At 48.5% G+C, this 21,169-nt stretch overlaps 2 protein-coding genes across 2 annotated transcripts in view; both read left to right on the top strand.

Moving 5' to 3' along the window:
* The first annotated feature begins 10,959 nt into the window (after positions 1–10,959).
* On the top strand, positions 10,960–12,283 carry LOC144103971 (uncharacterized). Its single transcript, XM_077636716.1, has 2 exons — positions 10,960–11,171; positions 11,930–12,283. Exons 1-2 carry the CDS (start codon positions 11,012–11,014, stop codon positions 12,193–12,195), a joined length of 426 nt encoding a protein of 141 aa, XP_077492842.1. The 5' UTR covers positions 10,960–11,011; the 3' UTR covers positions 12,196–12,283.
* A 5,985-nt stretch (positions 12,284–18,268) lies between these two features.
* Positions 18,269–21,169, top strand: part of LOC144103970 (uncharacterized) — a 3,608-nt gene continuing 707 nt past the window's right edge. Inside the window, exons 1-2 of the mRNA XM_077636715.1 lie at positions 18,269–18,427; positions 20,177–20,769. Of these exons, the coding sequence (XP_077492841.1) occupies positions 18,416–18,427; positions 20,177–20,743 (579 nt within the window). The 5' untranslated portion in view covers positions 18,269–18,415 and the 3' untranslated portion in view covers positions 20,744–20,769. The remainder of the gene's footprint in view (positions 18,428–20,176; positions 20,770–21,169) is intronic.

Raw genomic sequence — 21,169 nt, 5'->3', positions numbered from 1 at the left:
GTACACTTTTTTGAACCGAACTTCACATATTCAAGCATATTTCGCCTATACTTAAAGCTATTTATGCGAAATACTTATGTTAGTACGGCTGCACAAGTAATACAGTAATTGACGCTGCTTCTTGAGCGATTAGCTCGTGCGCGCAGTGTTCCCAGGCACGATTCCCGAACCAGATCAAACTTTTATTCAACTTCCATGTTCCTGTGAGAACAGCTCGTAAAGAACGGACGCCGCCAACCAGGGAGGAATCTGCACGCCGGACTTCGTGTGAGCTGCTAGCAACTCCAAATAGGTGCCAGCGTGGAGAAAATTGGGGCCACCCTGAACGTTGCCCCTGAGGGCCGCGTCTACAACGGAAGGCTCTGCCTTTGTTTCTCGAGAAAGGATCCACCTGCCAGCGGACTCTCCGCTGCGTGACCACTGATCAGGGTTCATTGCGTCGTTGGGGGACAGAGCCCCCTTCCGCGTATGGAACAACGGCGGCCGCCTGCTACCATCTCCACCATGTGACGGGATTCGAAGTTGGTGGCCTTTCTGAGCGCAGTACTTCCAGTGAACCCTGCTATACGACCGATTCTTACAGGCCCGGCTATTCATGGTGCTGCGTCTCCTTCATCACTGATGCTGCTCGCAGGTTGCGAAATATCGACATCGCTACTATATTCGAACGCAACGCAAGAAGGGATCGGCTTTTCACCGCTCCCCCTCCAGCCAGTGGCGTGAGCCGATTCTCATGACGTTGCTGACGTGACAATGGAGGCAGTAGCTGCTGAAAGGGGATAGTCCTCTCCTTCTCATTTCCTTTTCATTTTACATAACTTTTTTGTACCAGAGGCTGAGCCCGTGTCGCATGCTGTAAGATGTATCTTTGAAAATTGTATGTTTGTATCCCCTTGCTATTATGCATTCAGGGATCTGCAGGAAATGTCAATAAATAAATAACAAACTAACTAAATAAATAAACAAAGTAAACATAATCAGGCTTAGTCAATTCCTTGAATCGTCACGGCGCACCTTGAAATACCATGCTAGCATGTTCATGGCAGTCGACCGACGCCATTGGCTGGAAGGTATCCTTTGCTAGGAAAAGCCGTTTCGTTCTTGAGTTAAATTCGACTACAGAAAAGCTGACCCTCGCCGCCGGAAGAGTAGCTGGAGGGCAACGGTGCCGCCTCGTGCTGTGGACGGCTTCCAGACACATAATGAAGGACCTCTTGATTATACGTAGATAATGTTGCAAGATTTCCTGGCCAGGAATCTGGGGCTGACTGACCTTGTCTAAGCAGCCGAACGGCATATGTGCGATACCTTCTGCTTACTGCATGTCTTGCTAACGCACTTTACGTTCTCTTATATGCAAAATAAACCTCTCGTAAACTCCTCCCTAGAACCTGTCCCCCCTCATCACATGACAGCAGCAGCCTTTCAAAACGTAGCCCTTGGACCTCTACCTGGCCGAGACGACACAGGCATATCAAAGGCCTACATCTAACAAGCTGAAACTTCGAGCTCAGGCGGTGCTAAGGAAACGCCATGTTCATTCCCACCTACGCTTCGTCAACCTCTGCTACATTTTGCTCATCGCGAAGATTTCTTCAGCTGCAGCATGGCTTAGCTTGGGTAGATTTCCATGAATAATTAGCATCTTTTTCTTCTCCTAACGCCAATAACATTCACAGTCGGCAGAAAAGTGTCTACGCGGTCTAGGTGTGCACGAAAATATTTACTTCGGAGCAGTCGCACGCCAGTCGTGGGAAATGCCTAAAAAATGCATGGACGTGAATGTTTCAACTGGTACATTTTACAGCGGTATAAGATTTCTCTTTCCGGGCATATTTCTTCCATATACATTTGTGGGCGATTGCAATCGAAAGATGTCTTTATTTTACTATATGCTTTTTATATAATACGTTTTTCTTAGTATTTTAACGAAGATTTCGCGAACACGGTTTAAAATTCTTAGGGCAATAACTCGCATTGTACGTGGTGAATTCCCGCGTATGAGTCTACCACGCAACTCGCGCCCCTCTCTATGCAGACAAAAGTGGACTCAAAATATAAGTTGACGAATACACCGCCCTGTTTCAGCGCCCGCCGCAGACCCGTGGTATATATGGTAGCGTAGTGGGGAAGGATCAAGACGGACAAAAGTTATTCTTAAAGAAAGCTGTTTATTGGGCTTACTTGCGCCCACAAGGAACTGAATCACTCGGCGGCGGCGAACCGAATGGCCCGCCACTGTCGGCCGTGCACAATTTAAACCTGATAGCGAACTTTCGACATAAAGCGTGCAGTTACTAGAACATTCCGGAACAATGAAGCATCAGCTCTGCCTGGCTGCGATCAATCGAGATAAATCTAGTTGCGTCTTGCGTCACAAACAAAGCGATAAAGCGGCGTGCCGGCAGCTTTGAAGAATGAACAAACACTGCAGATATTCGCGGCATTACTCCATTAACAAAGGAGCATCGACCCGATGCATTAAAACAAAGAAGGTGACTAGCAACAAGTAAAACGGATCGTGCGAAAATAAACACAGTGTGGAAAGACAGCGCTCTTTAGCACGCATAATAGGGCTTTAGACGGAAGACATGAACAACTTCTGGTTGTACGCGGCGTCGCTGGGATGCAGTCATTGCGTAAGAGAAGACTTCATAATCCAGTTCATCTAGCCGACGAAGAAACTTGTACGGGCCGAAATAGCGGTGCAAAAGCTTTTCACTCAATCCGCGGCGGCGAATGGGTGACCAAACCCCGACTTGGTCTGTATTCCAAGTTGCGTATTTGTAGGTTGTAGCGTCTGGCGTCGGTCCTCTCCTGGTCTTTGATCCTTAAACAAAAAAAGACTTCGGGCTTCTGCGCGTTCAAGGTAGGCGGCGACGTCGACGTTCTCTTCTTCGGTAACGTTGGGCAGCATGGCTTCTAGCGTGGCCGTGGCCTCCCCGCCATGGATGACCCTAAAATGCGTCGTCTGGGTGGTCTCCTGCACTGCGGTGTTGTAGGCGAAGACGACGTAAGGCATGATTACGCCCCAGGTTTTGTGTTCGGCATCGACATACATGGCGAGCATATCGGCGATGGTTTTGTTCAGGCGATCGTTCAGTCCGTTGGTCTGTGGATGGTATGCAGTTGTCCTCCGGTGGCTGGTGTGGGTATAACGCAGGATGGCTCGCGTTATTTCCGCCGTAAATGCTGTTCTTTTGTCCGTGATGAGCACATCAGGGGCGCCGTTTCCCAGAAGAATGCACTCCACTAAAAATTTGACGACTTCTGCTGCTGTTCCGTTCGGTAGGGCTCATGCCTCGGCGTAGCGGCTCAGGTAGTCCGTCGCTATGATGATCCACTTATTTCCAGACGATAACTTTGGGAAAGGGCTGAGCAAGTCCATGCCGATCTGCTGGAAGGGCCTTGAGGGGGGTTCAATGGGGTTCAGAAATCTGCTGGTCGGGTTGGAGGCGTCTTTCGTCACTGACAATCTCGGCAGGTTTTCACATAATGTGCGACATCGGTAGACAATCGGGGGCAATAATACTTGTCTTGAATGCGGCGGAGGGTGCGAGTAAACCCGAGATGTCCAGCTGTCGGCTCGTCGTGTGAAGCGCGTAGAACTTCTTCGCGGAGACAAGCAGGTGCATCAAGGAGGTAGGCTGTTTTGCTCGCTGCGAAGTTCTTCTTCACGAGGACATCATTCTGTACATAGAAGGAAGACAGTCCTCGCTTGAATGAAGCGGGGAGTGAAGAAACCTTGCATTCCAAGTACTCAATGAGGCGTTTAAGGGTCCGGGCGTTGCTGCTGTTCAAAAGAGCGGTGGCTGATGGGTCCCAGGAAGGCGTCCTCTTCGTAGTCCGACGTCGGTGCATCTACAGGGGCTCGTCAGAGGCAATCAGCATCAGAGTGCTTGAGTCCGGACTTGTAAACGACGGTGACGTCAAACTCTTGGAGGCGCAGACTCCATCGAGCGAGTCGGCCAGAGGGGTCCTTCAAATTGGCAAGCGAGCACCGCCTTGAACGGTCGTCCGTGGAGGTACGGGCGGAATTTCGACGTAGCCCAGATGATGGCAAGGCACTCCTTCTCGGTTGTCGAATAGTTAGCTTCGCCCTTGGAAAGGGAACGGCTAGCGTATGCGATAACTTTCTCCTACCCGTCGATTTTTGGACAAGGGCGGCCCTAGGCCCACGCTGCTTGCGTCAGTATGAACGTCAGTATCGGCGTTTTCATTAAAGTGCGCGAGGATCGGTGGGGACTGTAAACGAAGCTAAAGTTCCTTGAAGGCTACGTTTTGCGTCGCTTCCCATTTAAAAGGCACGTCTGCCTTCGTCAGTTGGGTCAGGGGCTCTGCGATGCGCTAAACGTTTTTGTCAAATCGTCGGTAATATGCTCACAGTCCGAGGAATCTGCGCACTACTTTCTTATCGGCCGGTGGTGGAAACTGTTCAATAGCAGCTGTTTTCTGCGGTTCTGGTCGTACTCCCTCTCTGCTAACGATGTGGCCTAGAAACAGCAGCTCTTCGTACACAAAGTGGAACTTCTCTGCTTTCAATGTTAGGACAGACGACTTGATGGCGTCTAGTACAGTTCGAAGTCTTTTGAGGTTCTCTTAAAAGTTCGAGATGAAGCCAACGAAGTCATCTAAATATGCCAGACAAATTTGCCACTTTACGCCTACAAGCACTGTATCCATTACTCGCTGAAACATTGCTGGTGCGGAACAGAGAGCAAATGCCATCGAATTGGACTCGAAAAGGTCATCCGGAGTGGTAAATGCGCTCTTCTCGCGATCTCTTTCATCGACCTCATTTACGAGTAGCCGTTCTTGAGTTCCATCGATGAGAAATACACTGCGTTACAGAGCCGGCCCAGTGTGTTGTTGATGCGGAGGAAGGGGTAGACGTCTTTGTTATGTTGTTCAAGCAGCGGCAATCAACGCAGAATTGAAGTGCGACGTCCTTCTTTCTCACTAGAACAACTGGTGCCGTCCATGGGCTGTTTGAAGGCTAGATGACGTCGTCGCGAAGAATTTCTTCCACTTGGTCCCGGATGGCTTGTCATTCTCGCGGCGAGACACGGTAGGGGATTTGTCGGAGAGGTCTGGCGTGCTGGTCGGTTATAATGTGATGCATGGCAATTGGAGTTTGTCGGACATTCGGTGATAACACTCGCTGTAGCTTAGAAGCAGACTGCTGATCTGGTCTTGTCTGTTCCGGGGCACGGCTGGCTTGATGTCGAAAGTGGGGAGTTCTCTTGGTCAGGCGAATCTTCTGCGGATGCGTCGGAGAGGATGAAGGAGCCCCGGACGTCAGATACTTTGTTGAAGAAAGCAATCGTCGTTCCTCTGTTAATTTGCCGGGATTCTTCGCTTAATTTAGTCAGCAGTACTTCGGCCTGGCCATTGCGGAATTGTGCGATGCCTCTTGCTGTGCTTATTCCTAAAACTAGAAGCAACTGCATGCTCGCCTCGATGATGGCTTCAACGTTAATGGCTTTCGTGACGCCTACGGTCACGATAACGCTTGAACGGGGTGGGACGCTCACTTCTTCCTCCAGGACACTCAGGGCAACGTGGTATTCCGCAGTTTTCATTGAAGGAATGGCCTCGTCTGTTGTAAGCTTGATCAGCTTGGATCGCAGGTCGATGATCGCCTGATGTTCATTAAAGAAATCCATGACCAAGGTCACTTTCTGGGAGCATTGCGGTAGCGCAACAAAGGTCGCAGGATAGGTATGCCCTTTGACAGTCACTCGCGCTGTGCATCGCCCTGATGGTGCAATGAGGCACCCCCCTGTGGTGCAAATTCGTGGGCCGTCCCTAGCGGTGGTGACTTTCCTCTGCAGCGCAGAGAATGTTCAATTCATCACCGAGTAATCGGCTTCTGTGTCGACTAGAGCGGTAACTTTCCAGCCATCGATAACTACTTCTAAGTCGGACATCCTGGCTCTTGCGTTGCACGTCGTCCTGGGCGTCGGGTCATGGCTTCATCGGGTCACAGCTTCGTCGGGTAAGGGAATCGTGCGTCGAACGTGTCGTCGCAACTTTTATCGGTAGCGGCGTCATTTTGAAGGTGGTTCGCGTCGTGGTCGAGGTTGTCATTGTATGCGGCGTCGGCGTGTCCGGGGCGGCGTCTTCGTGCGGCATGGTCGTTGGAGGATCTTCGGTGTTTTGCTCGGTAGCAACCTCACCTCCAGAAATCGCTGTCTTTAGTTTCCCCTATGGGGGCTGCTGCACCTTCCTCGTACCGCTGCTGCGTAGCTGCGGCGTGGCAACGTAAAGCGGGACGCAGACGACGATGGTGAGTGCGAAAGGCGGTTCGGCGTGTACTTCTCTCGACGCAGGTACTCGTCGATTTCCTGCGGACGTTGGACGAAGAAGCGTGGTCGTGGGGCGTTAACGGCAAATCCCAAATCCTCGAAGACCGATACGTCTGTAAGGGCAGTGACGAAGAATATGGCCGGCCTCACCGCAATGGAAGCACAACGGCCGGTTGTCGGAAGTCCTCCAGGCGTCGCACTTCCTGGAGCTTGAGTGTCGCTCATAGACTTGCGGGCGTGGGCAGAGAGGAGGCGTTCGGGAACAAGGTGTTCATTTCAGAGAGGACGTAGGGGTTGTCGTTGGGGCTGAGGTGTACGTACTGCATCGGCGTAGGTCATAGCCTGGGGTTCTGTGGCCGTCGGGGTGCCAAGTGCCTGTTGAACTTCTTCCCGTACCACGTCCATGAAAGTCGCTGCTTGCGGCTGTGGGGAGGACGACAGTAATTGGCGTAGCTCTTCGCGCAAGATTTCGCGGATAACTTCTCGCAAGCTGTCTCTGGTGGTGGCCGGCGTGTCCGGACGGATTGCACAGAAAAAATGGCGGTTAAACTGCCGAGCCCGGACGTCGACGGTCTTCTCGATCCTGCAGGCTTCTTGCATGAATTCATCGACTGTTTCTGGCGGCTGGCGGACGAGGCTGGCAAAGTTGTTCTTTTACGCCGCGCATTAAAAACTGAGCTTTGCTTTCCTAGGCCATTCCGGGATCGGCGCGGCGAAAGAGGCGCTTCATCTCTTAACGTAACGGCGGATGGGCTCGTTCTGAAGCTGTATTCTGGACTCGAGGAGTCGTTCAGCTCTTTCTTCCCTCACGACACTGGTGAATACCTTCAAAAGTTCCTTCTTGAATAGCTCCCATGTCTTTAGGGATGACTCGTGGTTTCCGTACAACGTACGTGCTGAGCCCTCCGGTGAGAAAAATACGTGTGCAATTTTTGCCGCATCATCTCATTTGTTGAATGATGCCGCGCGCTCAGATTTGTCCAACCATTCGTCGGGGTCTTCGCCTAAGGATCCAATGAACATTGGCGGCACCCGCGCCTGTTGGAGTATGATTGGCGTCGACATCTTTTGCGGTGTTGTGGTGCTTGTAGCACCGTATTTTCGTTGTCGGGTGCGGTCTGGCAGGTTCCCGACCTCAGGCTGCTCCCCCTGGAGACGTCAGCTTGTTCGGTGCACTAGGGGCTCGTCCTCCGATGCGAAGTGCAGGGGGCTGGAGTAGCGACTTGAAGGGGGCGTCCGGAGCATGGAAGGCCACCCAGCACCTCCACCAGATGCCACGTAGTGGTGACGGCAGTCAGGAGGGATGAAGACGGACAAAAGTTCTTAAAAAAAAACTGTTTACGAGGCGGACTTGTGCCCACAATAGAGTGAACCACTCGGCGGCGGTGAAGCGATAAGCGGGTTCGGCGGTCGTCGAACCGAATGGCCCGCCACTGTCGGCCGTGCACAATTTAAAGCTGATAGCGATCTTTCGAGATAAAGCGTGCAGAGTTGCTAGAACTTTTCGGAAAAACGCAGAATCAGCCCTGCCTGGCTGCGATCAGTCGAGATAAATCTAGTCGCGCCTTGCATCGCAAACAAAGCGACAAAGCGGCGTGCCGGGAGCTTTGAAGAGTGAACAAACAAACACTGCAAAGGTTCGCGGGGAATTCCTACAATAATAGAGGGACGTGAATTGTCCGTCTGGTGGATGGCACAGCGGTATAAGATCTTCCTCCCCGGGCATATTTCTCCCAGATACATTTGCTGGCGACACCTAGCCAAAGAATGTCGTCTTTATTTTACTGTATGCTTTTCACATAATACGCTTTGCTTAGTATTTCAACGAAGATTTCGAGAGCACGGCCTAAAAACCTCAAGGTCATAACGTGCATTCTACGTGGTAAATTGCCGCGTATGAGTCTACCACGCAACTCGCGTCCCTCTCGCGACAGACAGAAGTGGACTCAAAGTATAAGTTGTCGCATACCCCCCCCCCCCCCCCCCGTTTCAGCGCCCGTCGCAGACCCATTATATATATATATATATATATATATATATATATATATATATATATATATATATATATATATATATATATATATATATATATATATAGTTTCACGAGTGATGGAATCATGGTGCCGCTCACAGCAAAAAACGCGAAACAATGCAATCGCAAAGCCTGCACTCAAACGGAAATGGAGATAGAAGCCGATAGTACGGCGTCCTGGCATGCAGCCCGACTTGAGTAGGGGCAAATTGAAAAGCCAAAGGTTCCGTACGTGATGATTCTCCCGTGACACACGCTCCGAAGTTATCGGACGTTCGCTCCCGCAGCCTTTCGTACAAAAGGGTGACCACCGGCACGACCGAGTCAAGTGAACGGCGCTGAGTTGAATTTACTACAGACCTATTTAGAAATGACTTACGTACTCTTTTTTTTCGACGCCGCTCACTCACTCACCTTTCACAGCCGCACGCGCCGAAGCAGCGATGTTCCCAAGCCTGCATCGCGCACACCCTTGTTCGTGCTACTGTTCTTGTGCAGGAGGAAGCGCAGAATATGCGAGAAAAAGTTTTTTTGTATATATATAAGGGCAATAAAATAGGGGTGCGCAAAATGCTCTAATCCGCAAAATTCGTGTCAATACTGTATTGGGACATCGTAGTAATTTAGAAGCCGACCCAGCTTAATACGAGAAGTATTCAGATAATTTCCTCTACTAATATAATGATTAAACAAACCCTATAATACTCCTCCTACCGAGATTTTCATTTTCTTCATGGGCATAACAAGAACAGCAAAAAAGAAAATCCCAGTTTTTTCCTTTGAGGAAACGTTCGGGGTGGGGAGCATTTATAGGGTTGGCCTGAATAAGTGGGCTTTGTTTCGACTAAGACATGCTGAAGAAGAGACCTGTTCATGTAGCGCCAATTTATATTGGCGCGTTTCTAACGTTTTCTATTAGGCCAAAGTGGCCGCACATGTGACCATGTCGTCTCCGGTGCTTTGATTCAAGTGGCCCACTCACGGGTGATGTATGTCTGGAGGCACTTTTCTGGGACATATCTATCGTACAAAGCGCACAAAATCAGTATCAGTTTTGTAAACTTCAACCTTTAAAAATCGCACTGTATTCTGTTGTGACGATCAGATGCAAACATGAAATGAATACGAGTAAACGCGAGGTGCATTCTAGGTATGCTCACAGGTGTTGAGAGTCTGATCTGCGTATCGACCTAGTTGTTTTGTCTGATGGACGTGCCGCCGTCTTTGACGATCATCTTTCACTCGAACTCAGAGGCGCGCTTGGTCTGACAGCTGCTTTGCACGTGACTTGAGTAGCAACCGGTATTAACCCAGATGGCAAGCCACGGGTTGCATCGCGCAGTCTTAGCGTTAGGCCGCTATTATTTCTGACCGGGCACACTACGTAATACTTACTCGTAATACTATTCCGCAAAAGCCATAATTTTGCCCCAAAAAGCATATTTTTGAAAATGTTTGAAATTGTTCCTTGAAACACCTAATATTTTATTGGAAGTTTTGCTGCTTCGTACAACCGAGGAAAGAAAACTGTAACACGCTGTAATGGAAACCTAAACCTATATTTGTGTTTATAGCAAGCAGCTCGAAAATACACTTCCTTATCCCAAAGCCTCAAAATTAATCTACCTAAGTTGCAGTAGTAAAACTAGGTTATCAGTGAGGGAGAAAGAACTTGTTTTTGCACGCGTATTTCTTTCTGCCTACCTTGGAGCCTATTCTCGCCGAAAGCACACCATTTTTTTTACAATATATTTTGTCAGTTTTACTTACTTTTCTTTCCAAATTTCATGGTTTCTATGTGCCTGATCTCTTTGTACACTACAACATCTTATTCTGGATTTTCTAAGCAGTTAGGCATCGTAAGGTATAAGCGTTTTATGGGGAAGTTTGCAACAAAGCCGTTATGTCCTGTTCTCTACTAGTAGCAGCGAATAAGTTGAAAATGACTTGCTTCTGACATGCCTTGCTAGCTTTTAACGCGACAGCGTTAAAGGCCCCGTCCACCAGAAAATACATTGTCGGCGCTATAGCCGTCGGCATGGTGGGCGAGAAATCACGAGCATTGCTATGGTAGGTTGTACCCCAAATAGCGATCTAGGAGCCAGGTGGGCCACTGAGGTCACGTGACCTTGTGGCATCATCACAACCTTCCCACCGGATAGTGATCAAGCTTCCCAGCGGGGCAGGTGGCATTTAAATTAACGATTATTCGTTCGTAAGAGCACCCTGGGTCGCACAAGGCCCACCGGTGGCAGCATCTGCCATCGCAGGGCAGTGGCGCCTCGCTTAACCGCTGCACCACTGCGCCAGGAGTGGTATGAGGACTCGCAGGGATCTATGAAAGTGAATTAGAGAGTGACCTTCTCTATATATGGGAATTTGCCCATTTCTGAATTGCGTAATATCCTTACGGTGGAACTTAAGTGCCCCTGCAATTTTTGTGCCGTTCAGGATAATATTATAGAATAAAAACTAACCCAAAGTGTTGAGGAAGAGGTACCGGTTCATTTTAAGTGTAAATAGAACAAAATATTCTCCATTTTGGCGTCTTTATTTTGTCTCGGTGGGTGGTCGTCGGTGTGAATATCGAAGAGGAAGAAAGAATAGATCGGAAAAGAGGAAGAAGTCGTTTAATTGCCTGGCCAGAGAGCTGCACCTTGTAACCTTGGCCATGCTGTTCGACACTCCCGAGTATGGACTTGGCGTCCTAGATCCAATTGCGGCTGCAAAAGACCAGATGGTCGAAATGCCTACCCCGACCGAAGAGCACGAAGATTTAGCAAGACAGAAAGGAGACATAACCAAGAAGTTGCTTCCCAATCAGCGGCCTGGTGAGTTCAGCGATTGTTTCTGCCACGCGGCGTAAAAAAGAATAAGCTGTGATGGCGCGCCGAACATCGTTTGCTTAGGAGTGAGCACAGTAAGAAGAAACAGGGTGCATAATGACCGCTCGTTTGCTCGGAGCACCTCGAAAGCTTACTTTCTCTCGCATTTTAGGAGGGCAGTATGCAAATATACATTGCCAGCTACGACATCTTGCACTATAATAGCACGACGTTCGCGAATTTTCATCTCGGTCAACAATATCTTGATATTTCACAATATTTCATGGTTTCTAGGCGTAAGTTCTCGCCATTCATCGGGAATGCTTCATTTCACCTTTCATAGTTTGTTTTTTTCTTCTCGCTCTCTTTTTCACCCTCATCTTCTTCTCTTCTTGCACCCTCACCTGGAGTAGCATGCTAGGCTTACAGCCAGGCAGACCTCTTCTTTATTCATTAAAGCCTCTCCTCCTCCTCCTCCTCCTGGAACGCTTAAAACCCTCGACAGGTTCTCAGTGGGAGTCATTAAGCTCTCAGTTATTCCTCTTCTCCTGAAGCTTCAGAATCGTTCCTGGCATCGTGTGATCGTGTATTTCCGCTCTAATTCATGTAAACACTTCGCATTGTAATGGAACTTTCAGATGCTACACAAAAAGCAGCAATTAATCTCAACTGGATATTTAATAATGCGGATATAATTTTAATTACCTCACAACAGCGTCAGCCGGCCTCGTGTCGCTCAGGCTACAATTCCACTGCCTTCGCAGCACCCGGGGCTTCATCTGCAACTCCAGAGTCGAGATCATCGCTGGCCTGGGGCGAGGGCCACTGCTCTCATGACGAAGGAGTGCCCGAGATGGGCGCCAGGCAGGCCATGGTCAGCTTAGCGGCCATCATGGTAGCCGTGGCCCTGGCCTGCATCCTCGTTATACTCATCACCCGCTACACGGGCGGCCTCACGCGTCGCCACAGGATCCAGGGACAGCTGACGCCCCTCAACAAGACCACGGGATGGCCACCGCATCTCCACTGAGTGATGTCAGCAAGAGAAGGAAATCACGCAATGACGTAGTCCGTATACGCATGCTGTTTAACTGATGTAATTTATACGTACCACTTCAGTATAAAAGACTGCGACACAACCGTGCACTCTTGTTCTCCGGATGTGACCTCAGCTGTGGCCTGGTCGTTCGAACATCCACCTCGCACGCGGGAGGTGCGGGGTTCGATCCCCAGTGCCGCCGGGTACCCACCAGTGATACAATGGTTACAAGCTTTCCCCTGGTCTGGTGCTCGGCTTCTTTAGGGTGAATTGCTTGAGAAATATGACTTTGACCGTACCTTTGTGTAGGGGAAACAACCTGTGCCATGGCGCTCTTTGGCCACACATGCCCTAGCACGATAAAAAATCGTCATTATCATTATAATCACATTCTTCACTGGATGGATTTCCACCTGTGTGCACGAGCGGTGGGCTGGGTCTCCTTTTTCTCTCTTATATTAGGAAAGAACTATGCAACTTTACAAGCCGCGGCATCTTGCACTAATAACGCGAAGTTCGCGGATTTTCATTCGGAACCTCGAGATGTGGACATTTCGCAAGTTTACACGATTTCTCTCCGCAACTTATCGCCATTCATCGGGTAAAGACTACACACCTTGGCTGTTCACAAGGTCGTTGACTTTCTCATGCTGACCTGATGAAAATCGCTGGTTGTTTTCTAGCATCTATTTTTCTTTTAGAAAATGTGTGTATTTAGGCTGGTTCAGCAGTGGAGACGCTAAAAGGGGTGATTATTGGCGAAAAAGAAGGAAATGTCTCTGAAAGAAAAGAGCAGCGCTTTGTTTCACCTCATGCCTACAAATGCTATTGACAATTGCTTATAGTCGAAGGCCTTTTTACCTAGTAGGCCATGTTTGCATTTTTGGATTGACCGCAGCCAACTTCGGAAATGCTCGTTCAACATTAGTACTCGATATGTTTGAAGCCGCTCGAGAAATTATGGGCTGGTCTCAAGCATGTAGTTTCCAAAACAACCGAGCGAAGACGATAGAACTGATATCAAACGGAGGCATGAATATTTGTACCTCCGACTGAAGTTTCTTTAGGAGGCGTTTATCGCATACTACAGGGCTGTAGGTCTGTTTATAGTACAGCGCGTGGATTCTTCCGGCAACTCCATTATCCACAAAAACCAAAAATTGGAACGTCGGTCTACAAGCCACCTGTGAACGCGTCACATTCAGTGTTCAGCTGTTCTTAAGCAATGCAATGCTTTAAGAATGCTCGTAGGTATATTATTAGGCCATTAACTACCACGTCCACATGTAGATTGCACACGCTTCAGCGGCCGACTGCTGGATCTTGATTCCCATTTTTTAAGGAGGCAATAAGCTTCCCAGAAGGAGAAATCACCACATCTCCTATACGAGGTTCTTCTCCGACTGAAGCGCCTTCATAGCTTTTAGTATCAGGGCAGGTGTACCGTTTATAATGGCAATTCTGAGAAGTTTTTGCGAATATTGTAGAGCTTAGTCATGTTCTTTGAGTTTTTGGCTTTTCTCTGAAGGCGCTAATGATTCACATCAGAGGAAGCCTGGCTGAAGACCACCATGGGGGCTCACTGTGGAGTTCCTCTATTGTTCAATGCCTAAATAATGACAGTGAGCGTTGAACTTGCGCCATAGTTACTGGAAGCTCTTCGCAAGAACAGAAGAGCAGAAATCGAGCAGTAGCCAGCCAAGACTACTAATCCTCGTGCTCACGAGCTCGGACAAATTCGAGCTTTATTCGCGGCATAATAAAACAATGGTTCCGCGCATTTACCAGCGAAGTTCTATACTAATGAGAACAAAATCCAAGAATAGATTATATTGCTTCCGCTTAGGTGCCCTGCAATGTCGCTTAGATCATTGAAGAAGGAAACGAAGCTTTAGCGGGTACACTCGCCGAAATTAGTTTAATGTATCGGCGGTATCGTTGTGAGCGCCTGTCAGAATTTAGGATTTCATAAGAAAAATAGCTCTAAAGTTTCTCTGCGCACTGTTCTTCGGCCAGCCTTAACATAATAATGGTTTAGCAGGACGTTCTTATGGGCTAGTTGGTTAATTTTCTTGGAAGGTTAGAAGCTGCGCAAAAGGAAGAAGATGTGAGGTAAAGGAAGGAAGGCGCAGAGTGCCAACTGTTTGCACGAGGAATCAAAAGCACAGGATAATTAGGGCAGGCAACCAAAACGCGCGACCTCGTATGTTACCGCACATGTCGAGATAAATGAAGGGCAGAGAAAGAGCCTGACCTCGAGTATTGCTGCCAGTTTTCTGTAGATGTCTCTCCCCTGCGTTTGTCAGTATTTGTGCGAGTTACATAGGTGGTCGAGCGCCTTGGGTTCCCGCGTTAAATAACCTGCGCTTTGTCTTCCTCGAATAAACTGCTGGCAGTCTGAGCCCGTGGTGTCGCGTCCGTTTCTTTACCCCCTGTCTTCGTCCTTTTGCGCTCTTTCTAACCTTCCTTGAACAACACCGAGTGCAATTAAAGCTAAAATGCATAGATGGATTAGGTACCTCTTTCTAAACACAAAGAGACCGCTTTCAGCTTCTTGAGGTTTCGTCTAGCTTTCGTAAGATAGAAAACAAGAGAAAACTAAATAGAGATGTGGCCATCACCAGCTGATTTCGCAACTAAAATGACCGCGTCGACAGCAATTTTTGAGTGCGGATCCCAGAGTTCATGCTACGTAGCAATTCACTCCAAAACGGTGGCAAGCCGTCCTTTTCAGTAAGAAAATCACCAGTTTCAATCTACTGGCGGAGCAACTTTTTCTTCCGATGATGTCAGAGATAAATGCTTTTTTTGCTCCTTGAGAAAATGCACTGTTTCTCGTTGATAAAATGCCAGATACTTTTTAATGAGAATAATTGCATTGAATTTTGTCCGCGGCGTTTCATTAACACACCGACAAACTAGCACATTCCAATTTTCTACAATTGTATATTGTATTTTTCTGGCCGTTGTTTATCGGTTCTTTTAGAGTAACGCCGGAAAATACAAAGCCTAACTACAACATAAAATATGTCTCACTGCGCTTGGTGCACACAGAGATCGTTGACAATACGATCAGTGAAACTGCACATATCAGACCGCATCATCATCATCATCATCATCATCATCATCATCCTTTCCACACCCACTGCCGGGTAAAGACCTCTCCCATGTCTCTCAACCCTGTCCTTTGCCAGCTGCGCCCACCGTATGCCTGCAAACTTCCTAATCTCATCCGCCCACCTAACTTTCTGCCGCACCCTGCTACGCTTGCCTTCTCTTGGAATCTACTACGTTACCCTCAATGACCAGCGGTTATCTTGCCTTCGCATTACATGCCATGCCCAAGCACATTTCTTCCTTTTGATTTCGACTAAGTGATCAACCCGCATATTACAACGCAAAAACTAAGCTGAGGTTAGCATACGGAAGTGCCAGCTGGCATTAGCAAATAAATCCTGTCCCTTTTCGTCGCCATCCGCATTGCCTGTAATTGCTTTTATTTTACACACTTTTTAATTTTTCTAATTATTTTACGACGTTTTCTTCATTGATATTTTTCCCTTATTTTACCACGTCAGGGCACTGAAACATTCCGTATGCAGTGCCTTCTGTACAGTTTCTGTTTCTCTTTGGCTACCGACACGTGACGCACAAACGGCTTACTGTAATTTTTTTACCCAGTATTACTACTGGACTTTGACGGCAGTATTGCAATTTTTTTCTATTAACGATTTGGCTGTCGGCAAAAGCGTTTCTCTTTGGTTTTTAATGGCAGATTTAAGTGCTCGATGCGTTCGACGGAAGCGCTTTAAAAGAAAAATTTTGCTACATACCAGAAGAATGAACCATTACCTTCAAAGTTTCTATAACAGAGTCTTACAATGTTTTAATTTTTAACATTTCTGTCCGGGAATGTTGGGCAAGAGAGGCCGATGGAACCGCGGGCCGTTTGTTTGAGACTCCTGGCTGAAGGTAACAGAAACACATGATGGTTCAAAATTGCAAACAAACAGGACAGAGCAGTCGGCAGGTCTTCATCTGAATTACACTCATGCGCCATTTTCAGTGCATCGCTGGAGCGATATCTTACGCGGTTTGTTCCGCGGCTCGATATCTCTGCCGAAGCAGTAACGAACCGTGGCTGTTTTCAAGCTTGACGTGTTGCTATAAGCCCAGGACTAATCTAATGTACAGATTCCTCGAGAATGCGGCGTAGAAGAAATGGATATACTCTGCTGAAGAATGCGCGACCACGATGCTTGTTTTCAGGAACGTAAAGAGGCCGTGATTGTTATGTACAAAATCGACGCAGCGTATACAGTTTGTTGCCATCGATGTCATCTTATTGTGGTTCAGGAAAGTGAGTGATAAATAGCTAGCGACCACAACGGATCACCTTGTACTTCTGATTCGCGGTGAGTATTCACATGAATAAATCCATCGCTGAAGTTTTGGCTTAATTTTTTGTGTGGGCCTGAATTTGCGGATTCTTTTTATTTGCTGGCATTCCTATTTTACATGGTGTGCTTCCAATTCGAGGCCGGTCTAGGTTCTAGCATACGCAGTTGCGTCATTGTAAACGTTTCTTGCACAGTACGAAGAATGGGTTAGCAGCTGCTCATATAAACTCTATAGCGGTGTCAAGATGCGGCTGCATATCAATGTCCAGTCGGTGCGGGGGGTACTGTCAGTCACGGGATTTTCAGGGCGTGAGCTCCTGTCTTGCGCATTTTCAATTGCGCGAGCTTTTTTCTACACCTTCGGAAGCACTTAAGCGACCAAGCACGCGCTATCTCTACCTCCTTTGTACGCTGCGTAGCTTTGAACCGGAATAATTTTCCCAACTTGCATCAAAATTTTCCCGACCTTTCGACTCGTGTTATGTTATCAGTGGCGTCCCAGATGCGTCCACTGTACCCTGTAGCTAATAATAAGACACCAAAAACGAAGCGATGTAAGTGAAACCGGTAGTGGCTATTCAAAAACGAAATATGACCAGTAGCACTCACGGCACACCGCAAGCGGCGTAAGGTGGTCGTCGCTGCGGCGCTTTTTATCCTCTTCCATTCTGAATTCATGATTACCACTTGTGAGCAGATCGATCAAGACATTAAAGATAAAACACTGTTTTCTTCCTTCCGTATTAATGACTCTCGCTGCCTCTTGGAGAAGGAAGCCGTAATCCTGGTTGAATAACGATTGCAAAATGTTCCATACTGGCGCGCCTCAAGTAACTGCTTCCCAGAACAGCGCCGTAACCAAACCGGCCCCTGTACGGAGGAGCCACACCTGGACAGAACGGTGCAGCCAGCGCTCGCGACAACCGAAGCCGGAGAACTGAGAGCGGGGATCTCTGCCGTGAGCATCCATCGTTCTCCTCTCTCTCTCGCCCTCTCACTTCTCTCTCCTCCTCGAAAGAGTTTGTCCCGGTGCGGTCACTTGCTTATGCAGACGGCGCTGCTCGGAAGATGTACGTATGCGATATCGCGAGCTCGTTCACTCCTTCCGGCGTCGAGCCAGACAACGGCGCACGCGAAACTTACACGCAGAAAAGAAGGCGCGTGTGACGTGAAGAGAACAAGAATCAGTATCTCTTGACAAGAAAACAAAACGAAACACGGGCGCGCAGCAGTGAAATTATGACCGCGTCGGAAGTGGCGAAGAGAAAGTGACCGAGCATTCCGATTTAGGACAGAGCGGGAGCAACAGCGGAGCGCCGCGTGCGGTCAGGTAGACGATGCTCCCTCTCCCCCCTCGACAGTGTACAACGGGGGTCTTAGGCGCGGAGGCTTCGCATACTGCCGTTACACTTTCTCGATGGTCTGATTGCGGTTTTATATCTAGATAGGAGCGGGCTTTTGCGCTTTTCGAGAGCGTCGCGTTTTTTTTTCTTCTAGGGCGACCGCTGGGGTGCCGCTTTGCTCAGCGTGAGGAAGCTTGCCGGATGGTCCTCTGTGCGGAGCTCCTGGGGTGTCCAGGAACAGGAGAGGAGGAGGGAGCCGTCGGAAGTTATGCGGTGTAGGAGAGGCTGAGGGCGCTGGTCGCACGTGGTGCGCGCTCACACACAATCTCTGTGTATGTGACGTAGCGAGAGTGCCACACCGGGGGTGCCCCTGTCGAGGTATATAAGCCTGTCCGCAGCCAGCGGAAGGAACAGTCTCCTGCAAAGCTCCCTCGTGGTCAGAGCAAGCAACCAGCCCGAGCAGCCGCAATGAACGCCCTGGTAAGGACCTCGGAGAGCTGCTCTAGCACTGCCACTGAGCGTCTAGGCTGTAGCTGAATGCATGACTTTGAGTAGTTCAAGTGGCTATCTCGAGCTCAGATTATTGAAACTTTCCTCTGCCTTTAGCCTACGCTAACGTACGCATACTAGAACACTCATTATACCTGACAAAAGGATATTGGGAAGGTGAACTGAACAGGACAACGACAGGAAGGCGAGTGGCTCTAGGAACTCAGACAGCACTTCTCATGATAGACTTGCGTTATTGGCTACGGGAGTTAGAAAATCTACAAATGCATCTAGAGAGATCGTAACCCACTTCCAAAAGATCTTTAGCACTCATGAATGCTTTAAGATCTTTCTCCAGCTATCGTCAAATTGATGTAATGTTTTGGAACAGCGCCAAAAAGCAATGGCATAGATTCAGTTCTTTACAGTCATCATTAAAGAAACTTGAACGGCAATGATGGCGGTATATTTATAGCAAAATTTTTAAAATATACGTGCTTAGAACTTGAAAATTCTACAAGCAGTGGAAAATAACCTTTAAACGGACTCTGCCAGGTAGCACGAGTATCATGAAAGAAAGGCAACAGAAATTTTAAGACAGTGAAAATGCAGACGATTTCCTTCTTCATTTTGGAAAAATAGGAATTTAGAAGCACGCAGTATAAAATTACGTATGTGTGAAAATGGCTGTATTAGATTTGATCCCTTTTTAATACTCTCGAGGTTGCAAATAATTATTTAAAGTACAATGGACGCTCGGCTGATGCAGCCGACATAAAGAATATTAATATATTATTCGTACAACTTTTCTTTTTAAATGTTGTATAAAATACGTTTCATTCTTTTTCAATCGTCACTCGTCTTGATTTAATTGACTGTTACTACACTGATGACTTCAGTGAGCAGAGTCTGATTAACGAGTGAACATCCAGAGAATGTGAAAATCTCACTGTCAGTGGCGTGTCTTTATGATATATCAGCACTACTTCTACTTCTCATGCTGAACAGGAGAAATTTGGATGCGTTGAAGCCCTGAGTTGCCGGTTTTACCACACTATTTGACAGAAAAGACGTTACTGACACGCAAAAAAAAACTAAGCTATTGCTTTACTCTGAAAAAAAAAAGTGTTGCATGCTACGGCACGGTAGACATCCGTGAAAATATTTCCTGTATACTCATACAGCCGTGTCACGTCATGCAAGACAGTCTAAGCATTCGCGACGTTTTAATGTCCCAAAGATTTATGCATTGCCTGATTTATTACCTTGCTCTGAATGCAGTACTTAAGCTCTCGGGGCCACGGCTGCCCCCCCCCCCTCCCCCCCAGCTCTTAGCCTGAAGCGCCTTTAACAGATGGCATTGAGAAACAGTGTTTTGACGTGATAACAATACAGCTGTTGGTTTTCGTTCTCTCTTGTGGCACTTCAGCTTATCTCTCTCTTTTTGGTGTAGTATCGCTCACACGACTACAAATCTTATATAAGAAGTTCATGTCAAAACACAGCTGCGCAGGGCATGCAATCCGTTCTCTCATTCCTGCGTTTTCGCCGCACTAGGAGCTTAATAGTTATCAGACAGGTATTGACCAGCCATGTCTCCGAGCTGTATTAAGCGGATTTTTTCCATTTGTCGTGGACGAATACTTTGTACAGCCAATGCCTAACAGCGGGTACCGGTACAAAATAGTGCCACTTTATGCAATTCTCACCAGGAGCTTTGCACCACGCTCATCGTTTCAGGCCTGTACCGTCTTCCTGAGCGCCCTGGTGGGCAGCGCCCTTAGCGGATTCGTCGGTGGAGGCGCCGGTGGTCTCGGCGGAGGTCTTGGCGGCTACGGTGGAGGTCTGGGCGGTTACGGAGGAGGCCTTGGTGGTGGCCTGGGTGGATATGGAGGAGGCTTCGGCGGAGGCTTGGGAGGCGGCCTGGGCGGCGGTGCTGGTCGCGTTGGCGTCGGTAGCAGTGTTGTCCTCCTGAGCGGCGGCGCAGCGGGTGCCAGGAAATCTGTTGCTGGACCAGCGTTCCTGGTCAGGACTGTGCACCACGTGTCCCAGGTGCACGGCGGAGGCGCCATCGTCGCTCACTCCGGCCTCGGAGGCGTCGGCGGAGGAGCTGGCTTCGGAGGCTTTGGCGCCGGTGGTCTCGGAGGAGGTTTCGGCGGCGCTGGATTCGGAGCCGGAGGCCTCGGCGGCTACGGCGGCTACGGCGGTTACGGCGGTTACGGCGGTGGACTCGGAGGAGGCTACGGCGGCGGCCTCGGCGGTGGTGCTGTCGCCGGCAAGCTGCTGCTCGTCAAGCACCACAAATAGGAGTTCGTCCCATTGTCTTGAAACAGGTAGGCTACAGCCTCTTCTACGGTTTCCTTGGACCTGCGTATGAGCTTCAACTGAGCGTGAGAACTAAACATGAGGTTGGAGAACTGTGCAACTAGAAAAAGGGAAGGAAATCATACATAGCACATTCAAGAATAGAAAGAGACCGCGTGATAAGAGAACAAACCTGAGTTCAGGATGCTCTGTTTTAAATTTTAAAAATTCGGGGATGAATTTGGTACGCATATAAAGGCAATGGATTAACACGGCGGCAATTAGTAGTAAAAAGTGGAAGCAAAGAGATAGGGGACATAACCCACGGCCGCGAGAGTGACACGAAGCGGCTTGCATAGTCAATAGGCTGGAACGTGGCGCGACGGCAGTAAAACAGAAGCAATATTAGCATGCTCATTGGGAGAGTCT

The sequence above is a fragment of the Amblyomma americanum genome, chromosome 9, assembly GCF_052857255.1.
Source record: "Amblyomma americanum isolate KBUSLIRL-KWMA chromosome 9, ASM5285725v1, whole genome shotgun sequence".
Lineage (NCBI taxonomy): Eukaryota > Metazoa > Arthropoda > Arachnida > Ixodida > Ixodidae > Amblyomma > Amblyomma americanum.
Note: the sequence above shows the minus strand (reverse complement) of the source record. Positions and strands in the feature narration are given on the sequence as shown.

Coding starts and splice junctions, on each gene's coding strand:
- LOC144103971 (XM_077636716.1), top strand. CDS start 11,012: ATGCTGTTCGACACTCCCGAGTATGGACTTGGCGTCCTAGATCCAATT. Junction 11,172..11,929: donor GCTTCCCAATCAGCGGCCTG/GTGAGTTCAGCG, acceptor CTGCCTTCGCAG/CACCCGGGGCTTCATCTGCA.